At 39.6% G+C, this 27,514-nt stretch overlaps 2 protein-coding genes across 13 annotated transcripts in view; one reads left to right on the top strand and one right to left on the bottom strand.

Annotated features, from left to right (window-relative positions):
- Positions 1 to 239: 239 nt before the first annotated feature.
- Positions 240 to 27,284, top strand: RPE (ribulose-5-phosphate-3-epimerase). Of its 6 annotated transcripts, none has more exons than XM_040228597.1 (7): positions 248 to 442; positions 1,107 to 1,126; positions 10,027 to 10,106; positions 16,372 to 16,511; positions 16,880 to 17,014; positions 17,579 to 17,665; positions 19,033 to 20,673. In XM_040228597.1, exons 1-7 carry the CDS (start codon positions 332 to 334, stop codon positions 19,153 to 19,155), a joined length of 696 nt encoding a protein of 231 aa, XP_040084531.1. In that variant the 5' UTR covers positions 248 to 331; the 3' UTR covers positions 19,156 to 20,673. The 6 variants fall into 6 exon arrangements, with proteins under 6 accessions (XP_040084537.1, XP_040084532.1, XP_040084531.1 ...); XM_040228602.1 differs by having other exon boundaries at positions 265 to 442; positions 1,107 to 1,137; positions 19,033 to 20,980; XM_040228601.1 differs by having other exon boundaries at positions 265 to 453; positions 1,107 to 1,137; positions 19,033 to 20,980.
- The window catches only part of KANSL1L (KAT8 regulatory NSL complex subunit 1 like), a 128,875-nt gene continuing 122,224 nt past the window's right edge, over positions 20,864 to 27,514 (bottom strand). For all 7 annotated transcript variants that reach the window (XM_040228591.1, XM_040228589.1, XM_040228592.1 and 4 more), the window contains 4 exons: positions 25,958 to 26,012; positions 24,693 to 24,805; positions 23,574 to 23,742; positions 20,864 to 22,484 (listed from right to left, as the gene is read on the bottom strand). In XM_040228591.1, the coding sequence (XP_040084525.1) occupies positions 22,254 to 22,484; positions 23,574 to 23,742; positions 24,693 to 24,805; positions 25,958 to 26,012 (568 nt within the window). In that variant the 3' untranslated portion in view covers positions 20,864 to 22,253. The remainder of the gene's footprint in view (positions 22,485 to 23,573; positions 23,743 to 24,692; positions 24,806 to 25,957; positions 26,013 to 27,514) is intronic.

The raw sequence follows: 27,514 nt of genomic DNA, 5'->3' as shown, positions 1-27,514 counted from the left end.
ACTTAACTAAAAAAGATTAAAAACTCCTCAGAGGACTGGGAGACCTGACAGACCAGGTTTTTAGTTTTTGTTTTTTGAAAGCCCTGTTTTAAAAACTGAGGTCAAAGGAAGGAGGAAAGTGCCTTATTGCGAGGCCCCGCCCCTAAGCCCTTCAGGTGGCAGTCCTTCCCTCTAGGGGAGGCGGGACTTCCCCCTCAGGGCAGCTGCTTCCGGCGGAATCCGGAAAGATCTACGGAGAAGAGGCGGGACCAAAACTGCTCGGCCAATCTGGGCACGACGCCTTCATCCAGCCGGGCTCTCCTGCAGTAACTTGCGTTGGAGCACTAGCGCTATGGCGTCTGGTTGCAAGATTGGCCCGTCCATCCTCAACAGTGACCTGGCCAGTTTAGGGGCCGAGTGCCTCCGGATGCTGGACTCTGGGGCCGATTATCTGCACCTGGATGTAATGGACGGGTAACTCTCCGCGGGGTTCGGGCCTGGGTTGTCGCGTGGGGCGGGGTAGGCTCCCATTGACTGAGTACCTGTTAGGTGCACGGCGTCCCTGTGCCGCGAAGCGCCTCACTCTGAACGCGGCACTGAGGAAGGGGCCTGAGGTGGAAACCCAGGAGGCTCCGCTTGGAGGGGACCTGGGCTGCGACCGTGTCCCGAGCCTCATCTCCTCCCCTCCCCCCAACGTGATGTGAATTCTTCTAGCACTTAGCACCCGGAAGCGACCTTAAATCTCTAGGACCTGTCTCTCATTTTCAGTTGGAGAAACTGAGGCCCAAGGGGATAGGCATGACTTGCCCAAGCTCATATAGCTAGTTAGTGGCATTGCTGGGGAGACAGACTTGTGTAACGATGACGAGCTTTGCACCTGGAGTGAGAATGCCCGAGTTCTGCCACTTGCTAGGTTACTTGGGACAAGCCATTTAACCTCATTGAGCTTCAGTTTCATTCTGTGAAAAGTGGGAGTAATAACACTTTACAGCCCAGGCATCTTTGGAAGATGAAATGAGCTGGTACAGGTAGTTTACAATGCCTGGCACATGGTAAATTTTCTATAATTGATGATAATTGTTGTCTCATTGTTCGAATTTTGATTTTCCTATCTATTTTCTCTTCAGGCACCCTGCTCTTCAGGGAGGTCAGTTTTTTGTAAGTAATTTTTAAGCACTGTAGTTATAGCCCATAATCAATATTGTTTGAAATCAGACTGATGCTAGTTTCATAAGTTGGTTATAAAATGAGGAACAAAGCTAGAGAAAACAGTTAATACTCCCTCAAGTTTACACACATTGTGACAGAGTTGCAACTTGCATTTGCCGCACTGATAACTGCCATAAGATCAAAACAGCCATTAACCATGGCTTGGAGTAGAAGAGTAAATTTATTGAAAATAGGTAAAATGTCTGTGTACCCTCATGCAAATCTGCAAATTCGTGTTTTTTACAAAAATTACCAGTCATTTCCCTTTTCAGTGTCACTCATGAAAGATTCGTCTTCTTTGGTCTGGTTAGATCTGCTGTTTCTCTTTTCCATTTCATTCAGTTTCTTCAACACTGTGCCCAACTGTTTAATGGCAAAATCTTAACCTTAAAGTTTTCCTCTGTCCATGGGATTTCCCAGGCACGAACACTGGAATGGGTTGCCATTTCCTTCTCCAAAATGTTACTTCTTCCAAAACATAGCTTTTTAGTTTGCTATTGCATGTCATTCTACTTACATACTTTGTTTTTTGACACCTTTGCTTGAAAGCCCTGAACTTCCAAATTACTGGAGTATGTGCTTACAGATGGGTAGCTACATTTTTGTGTCTGAGATATAGAATGCGACAAAGTTCTGAGTCACTTAGGAGTCTCAGGATGGAACAGACTTCCCAGGTGGCGCTAGTGGTAAAGAACTAGTGTCTGCTAATGCAGAAGACGCAGGAGACACGGGTTTGATCCTTGGGTTGGGAAGATCCCCTGGAGGAGGAAATGGCAACCCACTCCACTATTCTTGCCTGGAAAATCCCATGGACAAAGGAGCCTGGCAGGCTACAGTCCATAGGGTTGCAAAGAGTTGGACACAACTGAAATGACTTAGCACATACGAGTACAGTCTAACCATGTTCAAGTGAATGAATGGAGAAAATAATTTGTCCCAGTTTATCAATCAGAATATCAATGATAACAATAGTTAATAATAAATATAGAGCTCATAAAGAACACTCAATTGTTTCTGTTCTAATACTTTTTTTTTAGAGTTTTTTTTTTCTTTTAAATTTATTTTTTATTGAGGGATAATTGCTTTACAGAATTTTATTTCCTGTGAAACCTCAACATGAATCAGCCATGGTGGTGGTGGTGATTTAGTTGCTAAGTTGTGTCCGACTCTTGCGACCCCATGGACTGTAGCCCGCCAGGCTCCTCTGTCCATGGGATTTTTCCACGCAAGAATACTGGAGTGGATTGCCGTTTCCTTCTCCAGGGGATCTTCCCGACCCAGGAATCAAACCCAGGTCTCCTGCATTGCAGGCAGATTCTTTACCTACTGAGCTATGAGGGAAGCCCTGAATCAGCCATAGGTATACATATATCCCCTGTTCTAATACTTTTTGTGAATTATCTCATGCAGCCCCATGAGCTGTTATCAGCACCAGAGTTGACAGTGAGGAGTCTAATATAAAGAGAGATTAAGTTCCCTTGTAGCTAGGAAATGGTGGAAACAGGATTGGAAGCAGGCAGCGGTTTGTTTTGTCTCAGAAACTGTCTTCTCTGGGTACTCAGCTTACAGAGAATGATTAAGATATTGTCTGTCTTTGAGAGACAGCTAGTTTATATTTTTGTTATTTGTCTCATATCTCCTGCTGCATGGTAAATGCCCTGAAAGCAGAGCTTACCTCTATTCTCTGCAGGAAAAGCACTATGGCAGGCCTAGTTATAATTGGTTGGATGAATGATTTTATCATAATAGAGGTATCTTCTAAGAAATCTCTTGCCCCTCCCAGGCCTATGGCAGTCCCTGACCTTGTTAAGTAAATGTATTTGTTTTTTATTGACTCCTTTCCCCTTTTACTGAGAAACATCTTGGTTTGAAAATAAGCAAATTTTGCATACTCTATTTTAAAAACCTTTCCCTATTAAGCATCACAACTTTGAGTTACTTTCATTCCCCTTTTGCAGTAGGAAACCAGTTGGGGAGGTTCAGCCCCTTCCCCAGTGTCCCATCAGAACAGGCAGGGCCTGGCTAAACTGCAGTGCCGCTTATGCCCAGGGTATGAACGAGGGGCTGTGGACTCCTCTGCCTCCATGCTTTTCCTTTTTCTTGCCCCTTAAAAATCTCCAACAGTACATTGAGCTTGATGCACTGGTTGTTTTCTGGTCCTCTCTCTTTCCCTGAAGTCCCCACTGTGTCTTCTGATTAAAACTGAAGGACTTTGAAAGTCAGGAACAAGTTTTGGAAACACTGGTGGGTGGAGCATTAGTGTGGTTGGATATTTGAAATAAAGGACAGGTGGATTTTTCTGGAAAAGAAAATTGGAGAGCATGTAAACATAAATGTGTCTTGACAGGAAGTGACTGGAAATGTATTGGTCTTTAAGTGTAGGAATAGAGCAGATAAGCAATTTCTAAATTAGTTGTTGTTTGGTTGCTAAGTTGCATCCAGCTCTTTGTTACCCCATGAACTGCAGCATGCCGGGCTTCCCTGTCCTTCACTGTCTCCTAGAGTTTGGTCATGTTGATTGAGTTGGTGATGCCATCCAACCATCTCATCCTCTGTCCCCCCCTTTTCCTCCAGCATTGTCTTTCCCAGCATCAGGGTGTTTTCCTGTGAGCTGGCTGTTCACATCAGATGACCAAAGTATTAGAGCTTCAGTATCAGTCCTTCTAATGAATATTCAGGTTTGATTTCCTTTAGGATTGACTAGTTTGATCTTGTTGTCCAAGGGACGCTCAAGAGTCTTCTAAGCACCACAATTCAAAAGCATCAATTCTTCGGAGCTAAGCCTTCTATATGGTCCAACTCTCACATCCGTATCTGTGTACTTGAAAACCATACCTTTGACTACATGGACCTTTTTCAGCAAAGTAGTGTCTCTGCTTTCTAATATGCTATCTAGGTTTGTCATAGGTTTCCATCCAGGGAGCAGTAGTAGTGTTAGTCACTCAGTCATGTCCAACTCTTTGCCACCCAATGGACTGTAGCCTGCCAGGCTCCTCTGTCCATGAAATTCTCCAGGCAAGAATACTGGAGTGGGTTGCCATTCTCTTCTCCAGGGAATCTTCCCTACTCAGGGCTCAAGCCTGTGTCTCTGGCATTGCAGGCAGATTCTTTACCACTGCACCACTGGGGAAGCCCTCCAAGGAGCAAGTGTCTTTCAATTTTTTAATTTCATGGCTGCAGTCACCATCTACAGTGAATTTGGAGCCCAGGAAAATAAAGTTTGTGTCTGTTTCCACTTTTTCCCCTTCTCTTTGCCATGAAGTGATGAGGCCAGATGCTATGATAATAGAATGTCAAGTTTAAGCCAGCTTTTTCACCCTCCTCTTTCACCTTCATCAAGAGGCTTTTTAGGTCCTCTTCCCTTTTTGCCATCAAAGTGGTGTCAGCTGCATGTCTGAGGTTGTTGATATTTCTTCTGGCTGTCTTGATCCAGCTTTTGATTCATCTAGCTCACCGTGTTGCGTGATGTATTCTGCATGTAAGTTAAATCAGTAGGGTGACAGTATATGGCCTTGCTGTACTCCTTTCTCAATTTTGAACCAGTTCATTATTCCGTGTCTGGTCTAACTGTTGCTTCTTCACCTGCATAAAGGTTTCTTAGGAGGTAGGTAAGATGGTCTATTTCCATCTCTTTAAGAATTTTCCACAGTTTGTGGTGATCCACACAGTCAAAGGCTTTAGCGTAGTCAGTGAAGTAGAAATAGATGTTTTTCTGAGATTCCCTTGCTTTTTCTATGATCCAGCGGATGTTGGCAATTTGATCTCTGGTTCCTCTGCCTTTTTTAAATCCAGCATGTACGTCTGGAAGTTCTCAGTTCACATACTGCTGAAGCCTAGCTTGATGAATGCTGAGCATTACCTTGTTAGCATGTGAAATGAGTGCAGTTGTGTGGTAGTTTGAGCATTCTTTGGCATTGCCTTTCTTTGGGATTGGAATGAAAACTGACCTTCTCCAGGCCTATGTCTGTTGCCGAATTTTCCAAATTTGCTGGCATATTGAGTGCAGCACTTTACAGCATCATCTTTTACAATTTTAGATAGCTCAGCTGGAATTCCATCACCTCCATTAGTTTTTTTGTGGTAATGTTTCCTAAGGACCATTTCACACTCCAGGATGTCTGGCTCTAGGTGAGTGACCCCACCATCATGGTTATCCTGGTGGTTAAGACCTCTTTTGTATAGTTCCTGTATGCATTCTTGCCACCTCTTCTTAATCTCTTCTGCTTCTGTTAGGTCCTTACCATTTCTGTCCTTTATCATGCTCATCCTTGCATGAAATATTCCTTTGATATCTCCAGTTTTCTTGAAGAGATCTCTGTTCTTTCCCATTTTGTTGTTTTCCTCTACTTCTTTGCATTGTTCATTTAAGATGGCCTTCTTATCTCTGCTTTTCTTTGAAACTCTGCATTTGGTTGGGTATATCTTTCCATTTTTTCCTTGCCTTTCACTTCTCTTCTCAGCTGTTTGTAATACCTCCTCAGACAACCATTTTGTCTTCTTGTATTTCTTTTTCTTGAGGATGGTTTTGGTTACTTCCTCCTACACAGTGTTAGGAACTTCCATGGTTCTTCAGGCACTCTACCCAGATGTGATCCCTTGAATTTATTCATTGCCTCCACTGCATAATCAATAATAAGTAGTTTGATTTAGGTCAAATCTGAATGGCCTAGTGGCTTTCTCTACTTTTTTCAATTTAAGCCTGAATTTTGCGGTAAGGAGCTCATGAGATGAGCCACATTCAGCTCCAGGTCTTTACTTTGCTGACTGTGTAGAGCTTCTTCATCTTTGGCTGCAAAGAGTATAATCAGTCTGACGTTGGTACTGACCATCTGGTGATGCCCATTTGTAGAGTCATCTCCTGTTGTTGGAAGAGGGTGTTTGCAATGACCGGTGTGTTCTCGACAGAGTGTCTCTGTTAGCCTTTTCCCTGCTTCATTTTGTACTCCAAGGCCAAACTTGCCTGTTAATCCAGGTAACTCTTGACTTCCTACTTTTGCATTCTAGTCCTCTGTGATGAAAAGGACATCTTTTATTTTGGTGTTAGTTCTAGGAGGTCTTGGAGATTTTCATAGAACCATTCAACTTCAGCTTCTTTGGCTTTAGTGGCTGGAGCATAGAGTTGGATTACTGTGTTATTGAATGATTTGCCAGGATCATTCTTGTCGTTTTGAGATTGTACCCAAGTACTGCATTTTGGACTGTTGTTGGCTGGGAGGGCTACTCCATTTCTTTTAATCAATTCTTGCCCACAGTAGTAGATACGATGGTCATCTGAATTAAATTCGCCCGTTCCAGTCCTTTTTTGGTTCACTAAGATGTCGATGTTGACTCTTAGCATTTCCTGTTTGACTGAATCCTTGATTCATGGACCTAACATTCCAGGTTCCTATGCTGTATTGTTCTTTATAGCTTCAGACTTTACTTTCCCCACCATATACATCTGCTGCTGAGCATCATTTCCACTTTGGCCCAGCCTCTTCATTCTTTGTGGAGCTGTTTCTCCACTGTGCTCCCGTAGCATATTGGACACCTCCTGACCTGGGGGACTCGTCTTTCAGTGTCTTATCTTTGTGCCTTTTCATATACTGTGTATGGGGTTCTCTAGGAGAATACTGGAGCAATTTGCCATCTCCTCCAGTGGACCACGTTTTATCAGAGCTCTTCACTTTGCCCTGTCCATCTTGGGTGGCCATGCACTACATGACTCATAGTTTTATTGAGGTACATAAGCCCCTTCTCCATGACAAGGCTGTGATCTGTGAAGGGGTCCTAAGTTAGTTAGGGCGATTAAAAGCCAGGGAGATTTCACATTAGTACTAGATTTCTGACTTTTGAAAAACTTCCAGAAATTTCCAGTACTGGGCCCACAGTCTCACAGGCCACCATTAGCCAGGCCAGATCTTCTTCATTTGTCCCCTGTCTCCTTCTGCCCTGTTTCAATCCTCCATGCTATCTGCCAACCCAGCCACCCCTATCCCCACCCCCGACTGCTCTCTCTCTCTTAAGGCTCTCCTCCCTTGGACTTTTTTTTCAGTTAGTTACTAATTGTCAGTGAAGAGGCAGACAGGCCTTGCAGATAAGAGCCTGAACTTTGGAGCTGGGTTGACTGCCTCCTGTACTTACTGGTTGTATGAGCTCGAGCCTCTTTCTCATCTATAAAAATACAGAAAACAGTGGTACCTGTCTCACTGAATTGTTGGCGTGATTTTAATGAGTTAATATGATGGAATTGTTTAGAATGGTGGTTGTCCTGTATAATTCTTTAATAACCCGCATTCTGCCTGCTTGTCATCTAAGCTCAAGACCTTGGTGCTGGGTGCTAAGTCATTTAAGTTGTATCTGCCTCTTTGTGACCCCATGGACTGTAGCCAGCCAGGCTCCTCTGTCCATGGGATTCTCCAGGCAAGAATACTGGAGTGGGTTGGCGTGCCCTCCTCCAGGGGATCTTCCAACCCATGGAGCGAACTTATGTCACTTACGTCTCCTGCACTAGCAGGCAGGTTCTTGACCACTAGCACCACCTGGGAAGCTCCATGGTTTCTTCTCTTTGACAACACTTCCCACCCCACCACCACCCTGCTGCATCTTAACAGAAAAACCCCGTCAGTTGCTATCCTTGTTTCTGTTTTTACTGTTTCTTGCTATTAACCAACACCTCTTGCCTTGCTTCTTCCAGTTTACTGCTCAGCCAGTTGTGCTACTACGGTATTATTTCCATCTTAATTTTTCATTGCTTCTCTGGTGGCTCAGCTGATAAAGAATCCACCTGCAATGCAGGAGACCTGAATTTGATCCCTGACTTGGGAAGATCCCCTGGAGAAGGGAAAGGCTACCCACTCCAGTATTTCATGTCTGGAGAATTTCATGTGTGACTCTTTGCAACCCCACTGTGTAGAACATGGGGTTGCAAAGAGTCAGACATGACTGAGCGACTTTGACTTTCTCTTTTAAAACCTCACTTGATCAGGATTAAAGTTCAAACAGTGAGCCTGGCATTCTGTATCATTTAATGTGACACAGTCTTGCCTCGTATTTTATTCATAGTAGCCAAGGTAGGCAGCACTGTCTTCCTTTCTTTGAGCTTAACTTGGTTTTCTTTACCTTTGTTCATTTCTTTCCCCATCTTTACCAATTCCATTAGTTCTGTAATTCCATGATCTGGGGCTTTCCTGCTGGCTTAGATGGTAAAGAATCTGCCTGTAATGTGGGACACCTGGGTTTGATCCCTGGGTCGAAAAGGTCTCCTGGAGAAGGAAATGGCAACCCACTCCAATATTCCGCCTGAAGAATTCCATGGACATGAATCCCATGCTCTATGCCTTTAAAAAAAAAGAATGCTATTCTACTTGCCTCTGGAACAATTACCTTATATTGCATACTTTAGCTTTTCTCTACAGGCCTCATTCAGGGTAATGCCTTCTACTTTAACAAAAGAAAGCCTAGATTTCAGTGGCTTAACGTTATAAAGTTTATTTTTCCTTCATGTAGTAGTTTGGTGTGAATATCCTTCCATGCAGAAATTCAGGGACGTCAGAGTCCTGTTCCATCCCCTGTCTCTGCCCTTAAGGGCCTCTTTCCTGGCAGAAGGGTAAAATGAGAACAGAACAGGAATATACTCAACCTTTGGGGCTCTGCAGTGACACGCATCACTTGTGTTCATATTTCACAGCCCTTTTATGAGAATTAGTCACATGGCCACCTGGTTTTAAAGGGAGTTGGGAAATGTGGTCCTTGGCCGAGCTGGCTTCCTGCCAACACCTATACTGTAGTAGTCAGTCATGAATTGTGGTGAGTCATTAGCCATCTCTTGGTACCAGTGAGACTGTAAACTTTTTTGCGGTGAGCAGAGAAACTCACATTTTTTAAAATAAAATATAGTACTCTGAAGCACCCCTCCTAAATGTTGAAGTGAGCTCGTGATACAACAAGAGAACTGGAGTAGGGTAATGGTTAACTACCTTGGGTCTGATATCAGAAAGCCTTAATTTGAAACGTGCCCCAGTGAATTATTAACTGGGTGACTTAGGGAAGTTATATCCTGTGCTCCTTAAATGGAGATAATAACAGCATTTACTTCAGAGGGCTATTGTGAAGATGAAATAAAATAAGGCACAATATCTGTTACAAACCTTCAGTAAGTGGTGGTTATTAATATACATTAAGTTTCTTTATTGATAATCTTTAAGAAAGCTTAAATAAACTTGTCATTTTGTGCCCTGCGGTAGAAGTGGATTAGAGATAGCCACAGGTGACCTGTGATAGGCTTAAGATTTGAGAAACCCTTATCAGAGTCTTGAACTTCCTAACTAGTATGTGGCTTGGGCAAGTCATATCACTTTTGGGGTTTTGATTTTGTCATCCTTCATTTCTTCCTGTCAGGGATTTTGAATTACAGCATTAAATTGGTCAATTATGTGACATTATGACTTACTGGAATATCAAGGAGTTACTGCTTCCCTGGTGGCTCAGAGGTTAAAGCGTCTGCCTCTAATACAGGAGACCTGGGTTCGATCCCTGGATTGGGAAGATCCCCTGGAGAAGGAAATGGCAACCCACTCCAGTATTCTTGCCTGGAGAATCCCATGGACGGAGGAGCCTGGTGGACTACAGTCTATGGGGTCGCAAAGAGTTGGACACGACTGAGCGACTTAACTGCTCTGTAAAACTGAAATTCTATTGGTATTTTTAGTGTTTAATACTGATACTGATGTTAAATGTTAAATTGAAAAATATTGCAATCACAGATAATCTCCTCTTTGTCTATTAGGATACATTTTGAGAAAAATACAGAGACTGAATTGAAAACATTTTCAGAGTAAGATTTTGTTTGTCTTGTAGGCATTTTGTTCCCAACATCACCTTTGGTCACCCTGTGGTAGAAAGCCTCCGAAAGCAGCTAGGCCAGGACCCTTTCTTTGGTAAGTGGGTGTTTATGGCATCTGAAGCTGAGTATCTTGCTCAAGGAAAGGGGAAGTACCTGGTTGATTTCTCAACTTCCAGGTTCACAGTGTACCCGTTTCCCTCTCCCTGTGCTGGGACTTCATTGGCCTCCTGTAAGAAGCTGAACTTGCCCACTTTGGGGCCTAGGCACTTTGGCTAGAGTCTCTTTGCCTAAAAAGCTGTGTTCACTTGATCAGTGCTACCTCATTTTTCCACCTCAGATCCTTTGTTGTTTCTTCAGAGAGCCCTGTCTTAAATTAACCTTTTTACCTTGTTGATTTTCTTAGAATTTCTTTCAATCTGCGGTTGCTTTTATCAGACTCTAAACTCCTTAAGGGCAGGATTTCATTCACTTGGTTTGCTGTGGTTTTCCCAGAGCTTAGCATAGACACACAGCTGAGGCTCAATGTGATTGTTAAATGAACTTGGGAATCAGTTGATTTATGGTCTAGATAAGAAGTCGATTCATTGAAATTGGAGCTTTCTACAGGTCTCCCACGCTAGTAAAGTAATGCTCAAAATTCTCCAAGCCAGGCTTCAGTAATACGTGAACCATGAACTTCCAGATGTTCAAGCTGGTTTTAGAAAAGGCAGAGGAACCAGAGATCAAATTGCCAACATCCGCTGGATCATCGAAAAAGCAAGAGAGTTCCAGAAAAACATCTGCTTTATTGACTGCCAAAGCTTTTGACTGTGGATCACAATAAACTCTGGAAAATTCTGAAAGACATGGGAATCCCAGACCACCTAACCTGCCTCTTGAGAAACCTGTATGCAGGTCAAGAAGCAACAGGTAGAACTGGACATGGAACAACAGACTGGTTCCAGATAGGAAAAGGAGTACGTCAAGCCTATATATTGTCACCCTGCTTATTTAACTTATATGCAGAGTACATCATGAGAAATGCTGGGCTGGAAGAAGCACAAGCTGGAATCAAGATTGCTGGGAGAAATATCAGTATCCTCAGATATGCAGATGACACCACCCTTATGGCAGAAAGTGAAGGGGAACTAAAAAGCCTCTTGATGAAAGTGAAAGAGGAGAGTGAAAAAGTTGGCTTAAAGCTCAACATTCAGAAAACGAAGGTCATGGCATCTGGTCCCATCACTTCATGGGAAATAGATGGGGAAACAGTGTCAGGCTTTATTTTTGGGGGCTCCAAAATCACTGCAGATGGTGACTGCAGCCATGAAATTAAAAGACGCTTACTCCTTGGAAGAAAAGTTATGACCAACCTAGATAGCGTATTGAAAAGCAGAGACATTACTTTGCCAACAAAGGTCCGTCTAGTCAGGGCTATGGTTTTTCCAGTGGTCATGAATGGATGTGTGAGTTGGACTGTGAAGAAAGCTGAACACCGAAGAATTGATGCTTTTGACCTGTGGTGTTGGAGAAGACTCTTGAGAGTCCCTTGGACTGCAAGGAGATCCAACCAGTCCATTCTGAAGGAGATCAACCCTGGGATTTCTTTGGAAGGAATGATGCTAAAGCTGAAACTCCAGTACTTCGGCCACCTCATGAGAAGAGTTGACTCATTGGAAAAGACTCTGATGCTGGGAGGGATTGGGGGCAGGAGGAGAAGGGGACGACAGAGGATGAGATGGCTGGATGGCATTACTGACTCGATGGATGCGAGTCTGAGTGAACTCCGCGAGTTGGTGATGGATAGGGAGGCCTGGCACATTGTGATTCATGGGGTCGAAAAGAGTCAGACACGACTGAGCGACTGAACTGAACTGAACAGGTCGGTGTACGCTCCACTTCAGTGTTGTAAGATAATGTGAAGTAAGGGTTTTTTTTAAGATCACATAGTGACCTAGAAGTTACTCCTGTGGAACGTAGATCCAGCCCACGTATCCTTGTCACTGCTGCTGATGTTTTAAACTAAGTTAGCAGAGCCTCTGTTGCCAGATTTCTGGTACAGAAGACATTCGGTGAGCTTTTATAAATAATGTGTGTTTATGTAATTTGTTACTTAATTTTAGTAAAACTTGTATTTTTTTATTGACCTTGTGGACCATTTATGAAGGGCTCTAGCTGTTCTGTTCAGTATGGTAACCGCTAGCCTCATGTAGCTATTTAAGTCAGCTAAAATTAAAAATTGTTTCTTCGTGGCATTAACTGCATTGCGAGTTCTCAGCAGCCGTGTGTGACTACTGTACCAGTGCAGTTGTGGAATACTGCTGACGTTGCAGGAGGCTGTTAGAGCCTCTGTAGGCCCGTTCCACTTGGAAGGCACCGACTCTCAATTCATGTGACTCAAGGGAAACAGTGTTCCACCAACATGTTCACCATTTTGAAATTTCCAAATAATGGAGTAGAATCCTCTGATTACCTGAACTTTTTTTTTTTTTTTAATTATTATTAACGTTTTGGAAGCTGACTTTTCGAGGGTAAATTTATCCTTAAAACTATCGGAGTTGGATGAAATAGTGTTCTTTGCTCTCTCACGCCTTGTACAGTGGCCCCAGAATCCACCATTCTGGCTTTGTGTGGATTTAAAATATGTATATTTTGTCTTTTTCCATTCCTTTTAGTTGGTCTCCCAACTGTTACTTCTCACTGCTGTTTGACTTCCCCCATCTGTGCCCCTTCTCTGACCAGCTCAGCTGCCACCCCCACCCTCCACAATCTGTTTTTTCATTCCTGCTTTTAGTTTGTTGTTTGCTGATAAACTTGCTAATCAATCTTAGCAGAAGACAATCTCAAGTAAAGATGAATGGATTTCATATGCTTTAGTGTTTGTGACCTTTGTTTTTTATCTTATATGTAGTTTGTGTAATTCTTGGATACTGATTGTTGGTTAATTGGTACATTATATATCTTAGGAATTAGATCACAAGCTGTATGTATAACTGCTAAAGCTTTTAACAATTCAGTCCTAATATTGAGTAGACTTTACTGTCTTAAGATGTAAAGTGGTAGGGAGAAGTCATTTTTGCTTTTATCTAAATCAGTGGTCTTCAAGTATGGCGTGAGGACCTGTGGGAGTCCTTTTCAGACAGATGCGACTGAAGTGACTTGGCAGCAGCAGCAGCATGATGTCAAAACTATTTGTAGTTCGATTTGTAAATTGTTTGTACTGATACTATTTGCATTATTTGTACTGATGGTGCAAAAGCAGTGGTGATTGAGTCTGCTGATGCCCTAGCCAGAGATAAGGCAGTTTTACTGAACAGGTAATACTGAACAGGTTACTACAGGTATTGTGATGTTCTTACACTAAGCCTTCATAGTAAGTATCCTTGAAGAATTGGAACAGGTGATGGATTTAGTAAATCTTGATTCTTGAGCATGCGTCTCTTTAGTATTTTGTGTAACGAAGTGGGAAGGTAATACGTACAAAGCCCTTCTGTTGAATCCTGGAGGATGATCATTTCCTTGAGGAAAACCACTCATTTCATTGTCTCGAGCTGTAGACTGCAAGTGCTGGTTTTTTCACAAACACCATTTTCCATTAAAAGAATAACTGACAATGAACTGTGGTTATCAGACTTAGATATTTTCCTGATGTTGTCTTTAAAATTAACTACGTGAACCTGTCACTTCAAAGAAAGCAGCTCATCAGTTGTCATTGCCACTGACAAAAGTTAGAATTTGCAAGTGAAAATTGAAATTTTGGAAAACTTATATTTGCTGCTTTGAGATTGAAAGCTTCCCAATGCTTACAGCTTTTTTGATAAGATCTGTAGTGACATTGACAACGTGGGTTTTGGATGTATATAAAGAAATGTGTCACTGTTTGGAAGATCTGTATAACTCAGTGAACCAATAGTACTTAAAAGAGCTGTTTAAAATACAGACTAATGAGTTTTAGCATTAACAAAGTATGGAAAGGTCACTGACAGGATTTATAGATTCCACACTGCCAGTAATCTTTCATACTGCTTGTTGAGTTTTGGGGTAGAAATGGTAGAATATCCATACTTGAGTGAAAAGGCTGTGCGTGTAGGGACACCTCCCTTTTCTGTGCATTTTTTTTCCCTACTATAAAACAACAGATTGAATGCAGAGCAGATGTGAGAATACAGATGTATTCTCTTAAGCCAGGCACTGCTGCTGCTGCTAAGTCACTTCAGTCGTGTCCGACTCTGTGTGATCCCATAAACGGCAGCCCACCAGGCTCCCCTGTCCCTGGGATTCTCCAGGCAAGAGCACTGGAGTGGGTTGCCATTTCCTTCTTCAGTGCATGAAAGTGAAAAGTGAAAGTGAAGTCGCTCAGTCATGTCCGACTCTTAGCGACCCCATGGACTGGAGCCTACCAGGCTCTTCCGTCCATGGGACTTTCCAGGCAAGAGTACTAGAGTGGGGTGCCATTGCCTTCTCCAAGCCAGGCACTACCTACTCACAAAAAAATGTAAAATAATGCAACTGTTAGATTAACATGTAATGGATTTATAGTACCATTATTTTTTTATGACTGACTTAAGTAGACACAAAAGCTTCCCTTGTATTTCACATGGTGAAGAATCTGTCTGCAATGCGGGAGCCCACCTTTGATCCCTGAGTCAGGGAAGATCATCTGGAGAAGGACATGGCAACCCACTCCAGTATTCTTGCCTGGAGAATCCCATGGACGGAAAAGCCTGAAAGGCTACGGTCCATGGAGTCGCAAAGAGTTGGACACGGCTGAAGTGACTTAGCACACACAAATAGACACTAAAGGTTTTTTTTTAGTTTGCCTTTCTAATACATTAAATATTGATAAATATAACCCACATCATCAGTATTGGGGTGGAGGAGTCTTCAGTAATTTTTAAGAGTGCAGAAGGAGTCTGACAGTAGAACATTTGAGACCTGTGTTGTGATTACAGGCAGAGTTGCTGAGTCATTGATTCCCCAAACACCAGAGAATGTCCAGTGACGGTTGCTGGTGGTGACTGCACGCTGGAGATTGAGTAGGGATGACTTAGCTGTCTAGTCTGGTAACTTAGGAATGAATAAACTTGGTCTCGTAAACCAGATTGAATTTTTCTTGTTTATGATATGAAGGAAAAACACACCAAATTGAGTTTATCTTCTGAAAACAAAGTTTTGCCTATTAAAACATGTTCTATTTTTGTTACTTTTATTAGTTTAGAAATATAAATGTTAGCCTTGACTTCGTTAATCAGGCTTTATACTCTGTTTTCCTGACGTTTTTCAAAGCCTTGTTGCATTTTATAAATTTTCGCTACTGAGTTCTGGAATATTCGATTTTTTTTTTTCTTAAACATAGCTTTGCTGGATCAGAAATGTGCTCTCTGTTACGAAGCAAAAAGCTCAAAACTCTCCTCATTACTGTCTGTCTGGCACAGGAGAGTTTACTGTTTTCTTCTTTCCTGCATCATTTCTTGTTTTCACTTCTTTTAAGCTGCCCTCTCTTTCCCGTGAAATGCTATTAATATTATGTTTTAAGTGGAGATGTTTAAGAAGGCCATGCTCATTTCTTCCCAAACATTTTCATATGATTTGAGCTTTAGATTTAAGGACACGTGGCAGGCTGCTTCTGGTTAACATGATCTTTTCCTCTGAGTCTGTTCCTGCTTTTGCAATTTTCTGCCTCTTAGTGGTGACAGTTCTGTTCTAGCTCCTTAGGCCCACATCCTTCACCATCTGACCCTTGTCTCACTGTGCACATCTGAGCCACAGCAGCCCCTCTTGGCCCTGCCTTTAGAAAATATCCAGAATCCCCACCACTGCTCACCATCTGCAGTCTCTAGGTTTATTGCCTTGATCTTCAAAGTTAGATCTAAATACTGCAGTATTTGTTCTGTGTCATTCAGAATAAAACCTGACGGTCTACAGAGTTCTGTAGTTTTATCCAGTGTTTCTCTTACCTCATCCTCCCTCCCTAGTGCCGCCCCTGCCCCGCCCTCACTCCAGCAACACTGGCTTTATTTACTACCAACTTTATTTGTATTTACTCCTTTATTTGTCTCCCTAAGAATGTAATCTAAGTTTTTTACAGTAGTATTTCCTGAACCTGAACTTAGGTTTCCTGATTTCTAGTTACTACGTCTCATAAATAGTGCCGTAGGCTTTTTGTGGAAAAATGTTGGATTTTTTTTGATAAATGTGTTTAACCATAACCTTATCTTAAGGATGCAGGGAAGCTGTCTATGCCGAAACTTCTATTTAACAATTATCATGATGCCAGAAGAGTCCATGTCTGAAATAGCAAAAACTACAGATTGACTTCAATAATATGAGCAGCTGTTTTCCTTTTAGTAATAGTTAGGGGATATGTCTTTTCTTTCCAGACATGCACATGATGGTATCCAGGCCGGAACAGTGGGTAAAGCCGATGGCTGTAGCAGGAGCCAATCAATATACCTTTCATCTCGAGGCTACTGACAATCCAGGAGCTTTGATCAAAGACATTCGGGAGAATGGAATGAAGGTAAGAGCTTAGCAGTGAGGGTAATGTTTTATACTATTCATTCTCAGAGTTGGGAAAGTTTGGAAGACCCAAAATGATAGGTGAAGAAGACCAGACGTAGACAGCTGTTCTTCAGCATTGAAGCTAGACTTTAAGTATGACATGTTTGTCAGATAAGATTAATACATTCTACTAATGTTTTCTAGAAATTGCTACCTTTTAGAAACATTTACTTGTGATATCCATGTTGACTTAAAGAATTTACAGCTGAACAATTTATGTATGTATTCCATCCTTTAGGAATAGAGCTTCCTACTGGGCCTGATAAACCACAATAATGTAATATGGAAATAGTTATTGATGTGATATAACAAATTTGTTTGTTATAGGTTGGCCTTGCTATCAAACCAGGAACTTCAGTTGAGTATTTGGCACCATGGGCTAATCAAATAGATATGGCCTTGGTTATGACAGTGGAACCTGGGTTTGGAGGGCAGAAATTCATGGAAGATATGATGCCAAAGGTAAAAAAATGTATTTGGTTCTGGAGTAAGGTTTTTTATTGTGTATATTCATTCAGTAAGCATGTATTGGGCTCCTTGTATGTTTGGGTTGCTTGTATGTTTATCCCTTCCTCTGAAGGCGGGGAAATGGGGGTGCCTACATATCATTGGAATATGGGATGAGAGATGCCCAGAGAGATTTAGGTTTGGAGATCAGAAGAGATGCCACGTGTTAATGTTGAGTTTTTGTTTCCAAAACCATTGGAAACTGTTCTGTAAACTGTAACCTTTAGATGGAATTTTAATTGAATATTGAGGCTTTTATCTTTGCCTTGTTTCTGTGAACTATATTTTCGGCAAGTCCATGACAAATTCAATGCCATTTGCCAAAGAGAACAAAGCTTGCTTTTATGAAAGTTTGTTTCGGTGTATTGAGATGGTTTTCCCCAGTCATAACTTTTATTGATATAAAGTTACTCTGTGAGACATTTGGAGTCATATTTTAGTGGCCATTTCATTTTTTGTTTAGTGTGCTTTCCCTCTACCTGTCCACTTAGGAGTCATTATTTCCTTGTGTATATCTAGGTTCATTGGTTGAGGACCCAGTTCCCATCTTTGGACATTGAGGTGGATGGTGGAGTAGGTCCTGACACTATCCATAAATGCGCAGAGGTGAGACTGCTCCTTGACAGCAACCTGGACCAATTTCCTATCAAATGTAATGCCAGGACAGATCTTGTCTACCAAAGAGATTTCCCCTACACTTCCTAAATAGTCTTTCTTGGAAAAGTATTTGTTTAAATGTAAAACTAGGAAAGTAAATAGTAAGTCCTAGCTATCTCAGTAATGATGAAAAAATTCTTTGAAAGAGGAATGTGCTGACTGCCAGCCTGTGTAATATCATTGAGAAGTTCCAGGGCCTTTGAGACAGTTTTCCAAAACAGGGAATCTTCCTATTTTGTGTGTGGGTTTTTTTTTTTTTTTTTGCTTCCTATTTTTGCTTCCAATGCTTTGTATAAATGTCACACACTTTTCTGCTTGATACTTATCAAAAGCTTGACTGTGATCAGTATGGAGACGACACTGGACAGACAGACAGTGAGCATGTATCTTTTGACCCCTGTAGAATTCATTTTTACTGAACTGTGCTTTGTCGTTAATGCTGTTTCTGCTTACATTGAGACATATTAAGTTGTAACGCTAGAGAACTAATATTTATTTCATTTTTATGAGGAACATTGTTGGACAATGCACTGTATCGTAGCACAGCAGTGTCTCTCTCATTGGATAAATTTTTCTCAGCTTCAGCGGTTCTCTCAATGGTCCCCCTTTCTTTCAGCTCTGAATCATATAACAGATTGGATTTTCCTCCTTGAGTCAAATCTCAGATAAATTTGAACTCATTTTTATAAGTTTTACTCAGTTTTACTCTTTGATTTCATATTGAGAAACATCTTGAAAATCTTTTTTAAGCCACCTCAAAACCATTCTGGAATGCAGTGAAGCATACATAAGAATATGTTCCATTTATGCTGGCATCAAAATGAGAAGATATTTAAATGTAGTGTTGCTGTATTTTATGGATTATCTCACATTTTAACAGTACTTGTTCTTTTAGACTGTGTGCAAATTCCTCTACACAGTTCAAAGATGAAAAGATTGATTTTTTTTTTAGGAGCTGAGGAGGCATTGGTACATATGGGGAAAACTTTAATAGAGGTGAAGATTGAAGGTTTTAAATAAAACCTTATCTAAGTATTAGCAGATGCACTATAGTTTATTTAGAAGAGGGTTAGGGGTTACCAAAAAGTCAATGTTTCTTACACATGTTTAAAAATAATTTCACATCCTCTTTTAAGCATTTCAGCTTCTTTCTTCAGTGAACTAGCTGCTTAAGTATGTTCATCTTAAAGTGGCTTTTATACAGTTAAAAGTGCTCACTGCCAGGTATAAGGGTAGAAACTCTAGTCTGGGAGTTCTGTTTTAGGTTTTACCACATCTTCCTTTGAGGCATAACCTAAAATGTTTACTTCTTTCAGGCAGGAGCTAACATGATTGTGTCTGGCAGTGCCATTATGAGGAGTGAAGACCCCAGATCTGTGATCAACCTGTTAAGAAACGTTTGCTCAGAAGCTGCTCAGAAACGTTCTCTTGATCGATGAAACAACAAGGAACCCAGTGTTTCTGCTTAGGAGATCTCCTTTTTACTGGAAAACAAGAATATTGACTACCAAATCATACCACAGTTGAGGCAGTGCTGCTTTTCTGAGCAATTACTCTGTCCAGTGACTAAAATCCATTAGGCAGAATGTTCCAAGAGGTTAGAAATTGATGTGTATAACTACATTTTTAGTGATGGAATTGAAAGATTAGTGTGATAAAATACCATTTTTACTGGGAGGCTTGATTTTTATGAAAAGTAAAAATATGGTTGTATTAAGGTTACAAGCAGAAAAGTGTCTTAATGCCTAAGGAAGGCATGTTAGCTACTATGAAAAAAAATTTTTTTCTGAATTTTTAAAAAGAATTTTCTTTGGTTTCTTTACTGTTTTCTGAAAGCAAAGGAAGTTCTTCAGTTTTTCCTGTTTCATGTCATTTTTGATTTGTGTGTGTGCTAACTAAGTTTGCATCTGATTAGGAATGGCATACTTACTCGCCTAGCTTCAAAAACATTTATTTTTTACTTTGCACCTTATATTTGATATATTTAAAAAAAAGTATATTGTGAAGCCCAGGGATTTTTAAGTTGTTCTAAAATATGAGCACAAGTTTATCAGGATATTTTGTTAGCTGTCCTAGAAGGACAGATTATTCAGTGATCTCTCACCGCCCCCCCACCCCCTTTCCACTTTTTCTTAATTATACACACTATTCCTAAGGACATAAAATAATGTTTTGCTAGCTCTATGCTAAAAAAAGAAAAAAGGCCTCTATTTAGAAGTAATACTAAGTTGAATCCTGACCCTTCTGTTTGTTTGATCTTAGCAAACCAAATCAGCCAACCTCTTTGAGCTTCTATTAACTGATTTATACATTGAATGTAATTATGAGAGTGTGGTATTGTGTTGAGGATTAAAAGATTATTATATATGTAAACTTCCACTATTCTTAGAATTGTAAGGGTGTGGAATTGAACATGCCAAGGCAAAGTAGCTATTAGATAAATTTGTAGTATAAAGTATGTTGATACAATCTCACTAAACCTACAGTCAGTCCTATGATTGGTAAAACAGGTGTGTTTGTCCCCATTAAAAAAAAAAATGAAGATACTGAAACTCATCAACAGGCTGGTGCGATGGAAAGAATCCAGGAAAGCATAGGATTCCTGCTCTGTACTTTTTTTTTAAATTGATGGAGCGCTTAAGTGGTGGATTAAGCAAAGGAAGCTTAATTGTCTTATTTCCAGTCTAACTTTAAACTAGAAAAACCAGTTGCTAAGAATATTCTGCAACTAATGACTTTTGACTCCAAGGATATATATTTTATTAATCCAAGAAAGACCAAGTAGGCTAATATATGACAAGGTACAGAGTTAATCCATACACTATTTACTGTTGTGTCCCAAATTACACTTTGACAGTAGATATGTATTACCTACTTCATTCTTGTAAATACTCTTGCTATGAAATATACATGGTAAGAAATAACAGGACCAATGTCATTAAACTTTTTCAGGCTACTATGAGTTTTGAGAAATAAGGTTTGGAAAATAGGAACGTTAACACTTAAGCATGGCATAGAGCTTCCTTGGTTTCTTCTGTGTTTTCAAGGTAAAATTTTATATCTTACTGTTTATTTTGGCTTAGGAAAGGCTTTGCCACACAGATAGATGACAAGGCATATAGAAATAGACACAGCCAACACAAGGCATATAGAAATAACTTTTTAATTAAAAAACTTACATAGAAGATTATAATATCAGACATGACAAAAAAAATTGAGTTTATTTGCCTGGACAACTTGGGTTTGTTCTGGCTTTTGTTTTTTAAAAAATGTACAGTAAAACTACAAGCAAAAATTTGTCAGTATTGAATTGGAAATTTTTTCTTTAAAGAGACCAGTATAATTTCCAGTCTCTAACAAAAACTTACTGTCAGATCCCCCAGATTAGGCCAGATGGCTAGGATTGTCAGCTATATGGGTACTACAACTTGAATAACCTGTTTTACATGAGAAAAAGTGATTCATATAAATTGTCCTCAATTTTTACATAGGAAAAAATAATGTAATAGTGTCAAAAGAGATTTTACTTTATATACACTCCAGTATCCAATACTGAAGTATTAACTTTTTAAGAATTTTAATTCTCTCTCTAGGATACAAGTAAGAATAGATGCCTGTTTGAATAGAGTAAGCAATGGCAAGGAGTGACCAGATGAACTGAAGTACAATAATATACGAATGGGAATTTCCTGTTTGTTACTCTTCTTAAGTGGGATGTTTGTGAGATACATAAAGCTCTAATCTTAAAAGTTGTGTTAGTTTTAAAATACACTAATATTTAACTCACCATTGCTTTTCTTATTCTGTCAGGAGTGAATAGAAAATAACCTGTGTTTAACCCAACAGACAGATTATCAGTGATTTCAAATAAAGTATTATGTTACCTGCTATAGAAATTTTCATAAATAACTTCTATTAAATATGTTTTTTAATTAAAGTCTGGACTACTAGGAAGGGATGTTTTTAGATGTCCAATATCATTGGAAATCTGTGCTTCTTTATTGTGCAGCTGATATTTCATGGGATAATTCATACATGCATTTTTCAAGTGGAGTGGTCACTGCCGGTGCTTTTTAAAACTACTTAGATGTGTGTATATAGATGCATGTATTCTCTATATACACATATTTTTATATTCTTATTTCTGAGGCAATTTAAGATTAACCATTTGTATAGAAAATAAAAAGGAGCTGTCATTTGATACACAAGGGAGTGTGTGTGTGTGGGTATAAGTTGTTTAAAAATTATTTACCCAGTAATGTGATTTGACAGCAAATTACAGCAGTTAATTTTCTGGTACTTGTGATTTGCATCAAACACAAATGACTAGCACTTGTTGGTCAGTGAAAAGCTAGTTACTTCTGGTTTCAGGAAGGAAAATGAAACTAACTTGCCTGTTTCATAAACAGCATAAAAGGTTAACGTGCACTATATGCCCTTATTCTGGAACTGAGACTGTGGAGGGGCAGGACAACAGGGCTTGCTCTTTTCTCCTGTTTTCCCATTCATTTACACAGTTTTCCTCACTTGTTCCCTGTCACCTATTTTTTTTAACATGAGTAAGTCCTAGACCAAGGGTTCTGTACTCTTCCATTCCATCTGCCTGCCTTTTTGGATGGTGGCCATTCTCTGGTGCACTGGTGCAGAAGACTTCACCATGGAAAGCTGGGCTTGATCTTTCAACCTGATCTTTTTTTTCATCTTGGCATAATAAAGCTTCTTTGTCTTCATCCTTCAATGGAAAAGCCCGTCGCTCCCACCACAAAGACTGAAAGAGAAAACATTTTCAGTTTCAACTAATTTAAGTTCATATCTCAGATAATCTGTAGATGCCAATTTGGTAATAACCATTGGTCAGTACAAATTCTTATTTGGTCCTAAGTATCTAGCAACTTAAAGTGGGACATACTGAGGATTATTTAATAGGGATCTTTGGGAATTATTTTTTCACTTTGCCTCTTCCAAGAAGAGGGAAATGGTGCCATTAGGGAGTACTGGTCTTCATTTTAAGCCTAGGTGCCTGTTGGGGAAATTCCCTTAAATGTGTTTGGGTCATCTAATTCAGAATCTCCATTTTCATCCCATCATTATTATAGATACCTATTAACTTTTCTTTCTCTGAGCTTTCTATGACTTGCCTCAACTTTTATTATCTCTACTCTCTTGATTCTAGATATTATTATTTTCCCATACTACTTACGAAAAACTGCAAGAACTTTATAGATGCAGTGTAGAAAGCACTCCTATTGAGGTTAAAACTGGACAAATGGGGAGACAAAATCTTTTCTAAGGGGAAGGGAAATAACTAACATTTCTATGTGCCAGGTAACATTCTGTTTAATCCAGTTAGGTTTGTAATGAAACTTTGATAGAATTCCCTTTTTCTAACACATAAGTGAATAGGTGGAATTAGGTTTTGGCATGTTACATAAAAGGGCTTCCCTGATGACTCAAGCAGTAAAGAATCTGCCTGCAATGCAGGAGACAGGTTCGATCCCTGGGTAGGGAAGATCCCCTGGAGAAGGGAATGGCAACCCACTCCAGTATTCTTGCCTGGAGAATTCCATGGACAGAGCAGCCTGGTGGGGTGATAGTCCATGGGGTTGCTAAGAGTCAGACGTGACTGAGCACACACATATACGTTGTGTTACATAAAAGGGGGAAGTATCTATAGTTAGTGATGGAACTTGAATGCTGGAATATGGATCCTCTGGTTCCTCACTCAGCATTCTGTACTGGACTGTTGCACTGAATGTGTTATGTAATGATGAATCCTTTGTCAGCAGCAAGCAATTCTATAAACAAGTTTTTGAAAGTCAATTAAGGAAGTTTTAACAGTTACATAGAATACTCTCACCTTGGTCTCTTGAGTCTGACTCAGTGCAGGTGAGCCGTGTGCACTGGGAGCCTGGCTCTCTGAAGGAGGCTCAGTAGGACTCCCCACTGCACAGTGCTGCCCACCACTGAAATCATAAGGGCAGTCTTTCAGAAGTAGGTCTTGTCCTTCAACATTTTTAGTGTAAGCTCTAGCAAGAAAATCAAGAGAACATTTTATAAACAACCTAAAGTGTAGTTCATAAGTCCATTTAGCTTGGTAATTTTTCTTTAAACAGTTTTGCCCAAAAGATTTTTAAAAATTCATCTGCTGATTTTCCCCATGTTATCCTCACATCTCAAAGGCTTTTATTTAAAAGGCACTTAAGGGAATCTTTTGCCAAATTATTATAAGTAGTTTTGTTTGGGGGTATTTTTTGTTTGTTTTCCAGAAAACAGGAAAAGATAGTTAACTTGACTCTTACAGTCCGAGTTCCCAGAGTATCTATGATTATTGTAATGTCATCCATGAAGAACTCGATTCACATTTTCCTCTGTACTTCTGGAAAACTGTATCTCTGTAATGTAGAGAAAGTTGAGAACAGAATCTCAGGTATGTTAGGATACCTCTTAGAATAAGGATCTACAACAAATCTGAATAAGACTTAAACAGAAATGTTTTAAAAGTGTGAAATAAATGAGAGACCCCCACACTACAGTGACTACTAAGTTTCAACATGATCTTATGTTTTGAGTTTTGACTATATCAAAAAATAGTCCAATTAAATATAAAATACCAGGGTTTCTCTCAAATACATTAACTATGTTTTTAGGATTTATTCCCCCTTCCTTCAAAGTCATGTTCAAAGTATTTCAGGCTATTTGCTTTTTACCCTAGATAGGTTTTTAAGGGTCTTTTTTTGGTTCATTTCTTTTTAAGAAAAATATTTTTGAAGAAGTTGTGTTACAGATTACTCAGATTGTAATCACTAGTGTTAGGTCCACCATTATAGTACACCGAAATGACCTTTTTATGGAGAATTTTCACATTATTTGCTCACTTAAATCTATCACTGATGCTGACAATTAGCATGAAAAATAAAGAGTGGAGTAAGACACAAAACTCATCATGTAAGTAGCCTGAATATAGTTCAACACCTGCCTGCTGTTTCTTCTTTGCCACTTGCTTTGTTCCCATAGTGACCATCTGGCTTGCTCCTTCTCTTCATACTTTTTGTGTCTTAGGGAGAAGACTTCATCAGAGAGATTTTCTATCTGGAGTTAGAAATGAAAAGTTTTGCTTTTGTCAGAAACATTTTGAAATGAGAACAGGTGTCACAGTTCCTCATAAAGAGAACAATAGGAAGAAAACAACAATAAATGCAGTCTAAGTCATGAGAACACATGTTATGAGAGGAGATTCAGATTCCTAAAAAGAGGGAGTTTTCACCATCGGGTCATGTTTGAAGACTTACCTAGAATACTTAATAGGTACCTTGAATACACATAGGTTCACAATGGTTTTTTTACATTTACATAAAATATCCTTCATGCTTTATTCATTCAAACCTTTGTATTGCTTCTTAACGGAGTATACTGTTGATGGAACATAGTAATATCAAAGAAAGTAAAACTGAGATTTGGGAATTAGTTTAATGGATTTCTAAAGCTTTGTGGTGTTTCTGGCTAGGATCATTCTGAACTAGGGTGCATAAAAGAGGGAAAGGCATTAAAAAGCAAATTTTGGTAGATGAAAAATGAGATCAGTTGGCACAGAAAGACTGTAATAGAAACAATGTCTTTTACATAATACTGCCTCTTCAGACTGTCACTTTGGAATTAGTTTGGCTATATAGTATTTTTCTCTATAATTTTTCTTGTCTTAGTGTAAGTTTTATCCGTACAGGTCCATAGTCCCTTTCCTGTGGTTCCAAAAATCTGGAAAAAATACAGGTTTTCATAATTCATTTGGTGACACAGCCTGATCTGAAAATGATGTGAGGCTATTGGACTTGCTATTAGTATTTCACTATAGAACTCAGTATTGATTGAGAACTTCCCTAGATTCCCATACAAGACTAAATCTCATGCAGAAAAATATGACTAATAGTGGAAATGAATACAGGTACTCATATAAGTTCAGTATTTCAACAACTCATGTATGGAAATGGTATGTTTTATTTTTGCTTTTGTTTATTCTTTGTGCATGTTGTCTTTGTAGGCAGATTTGTACAAAACACTTTCCTAGTCAAATTAATACCTTTAGTAAGGAACTTTTTATAAGTTTTGAAAATAAAATCAGTGTATTTTAGAGGGCTTATAGTTCCATTTAGTTCCTCAAATATCAAATTAAGCACATGAAAAAGAAATTAAGTAGGCTTCATAATATATTATGTGCAATTATCCCATAAGTGAAAGGCAACTTACCTCTTCTTCACCTAAATCATATTCATCCAAAGGCTGAAGAACAACCATCCTCCAGCTGTTGAAGACAGAACCAATTTCAAATAGCTTTTCTTAATCTATCTAAATGTAGCAATTTTATTCTCTAAGCACAACCAATAGAGTAGTGTTTTCTTTCTTTGGGATTTCCATAATTCAACTGGTTGTATTTTAGTAGTTTGTAAGCACAACCAATATAGTAGTGTTTTTGGGATTTCCATAATTCAAGTGGTTGTAGTATTTCAGTACTTCATTTTTTAAAAGAGACAAAATATTTGTACCAGGAGAAGGGGACAAGGAGAAGATGAGGCTTTACTTTGGGCCTTACAATAAACAGTTTCTTCTACATAGTTGCGTTTTATACCTAAGAATGTACTAATTTTGAAATAAGTTAGTGGTATGCTGATAAACTGGCTAAGAAAGGAAAAAGGAAAAAAGCTGTGATTTGTAGCATTTGCCAGTTTGCTTGTGTGAAGACTCCCATCATGGCCTCTCATCACAGGACTTGTATATTAAACAACCAGGTCAACCAGTGAGCTTCAGCCTATCAATGGAAACTGGAAAGACACTGTTGCTATAGACTGCTGTAACCACCAAGTGTTGTTTTTTACTTAATATACAATATATCAACAGATTCTCTGTAGGAATTCTCATACTTCCTAGAGTATTAGGAGTTCTCTCATTGCCTCAAAGCAATTATGAAAAAAAGGATCAAATTAGCTAGAATAGAGATGGGTAGGAATAACTGCAGTTGTCATCAGCTGTCTTGTTTCCATCCTTTTCTATATCTACTTCTTGGTGCCAGATTTGTAATCTTAAAAGTGCTTTCATCATTGCTAAAAAATTTGACTAAGTTGGCTGCCAGCAGGAGACAGATCTGTGTATGGCATTAGAGGACATCCACAACCTGGTTCCAATTTATTTCTGAGCCTTCATTTCGTTTATCACCCTAAACAAAACCTTAGTCTCTGGCTTAGCCTTGCATAATTGTTCCTGTGCCTGAGTTATGGTCTCCCTGTGTGAACACACACTTTCTCCTTCTGCCCCACCCGCTTGTCCTAATACACTCCCAGGTCTTCCCACTCTTCTTGCTATTTGACGTGTGTACTGCAGACCTGAAGATACATTAGAATCTTGTTGTCACAGGAGTTGTCCTCTTACAGTGTGAATACCCTCTGCAAAGGTAGTTGCTTGCTTTGAACTCTGTGCAAATCTCCATTTTAAAGAGCAAAGATTGTTATTGCAATTTACATCCCTGAAGTAGCTTTTAGTGCCATGTACACAATAGAAGGCTAAATGCTGAATGAAAAAATACTCAAAAGTACTAAAGTAAGTAAATCTTAAGAATTTCCCTTTCTTAATAAAACCTGAAAAATAAAGCTGTGTTACTATACGGCATTGTTTTTCAGCATGAGTAATGTAAAGGTTTTTTCACTGTCTTCCCTCCATGTAACCATACAAATGGGGGAAAGGCAGAAAGCAGCATTTTCTTTACGTTAAATAAAAATTTTAACTTCACTGAAAGTTATTCAAGAAAGGAAA

Source organism: Oryx dammah, unplaced genomic scaffold (assembly GCF_014754425.2).
Source record: "Oryx dammah isolate SB20612 unplaced genomic scaffold, SCBI_Odam_1.1 HiC_scaffold_27, whole genome shotgun sequence".
NCBI classification, from domain to species: domain Eukaryota; kingdom Metazoa; phylum Chordata; class Mammalia; order Artiodactyla; family Bovidae; genus Oryx; species Oryx dammah.
This window is presented reverse-complemented; position numbering and strand designations above follow the sequence as displayed.

What these genes read in the sequence shown, in the direction of transcription:
- RPE (XM_040228597.1), top strand. Translation starts at nt 332, where the DNA reads ATGGCGTCTGGTTGCAAGATTGGCCCGTCCATCCTCAACAGTGACCTG. An exon ending in TGGAAGATATGATGCCAAAG is followed by an intron (nt 17,015 to 17,578) that starts GTAAAAAAATGT and finishes GTGTATATCTAG; the next exon opens with GTTCATTGGTTGAGGACCCA. An exon ending in CTATCCATAAATGCGCAGAG is followed by an intron (nt 17,666 to 19,032) that starts GTGAGACTGCTC and finishes TACTTCTTTCAG; the next exon opens with GCAGGAGCTAACATGATTGT.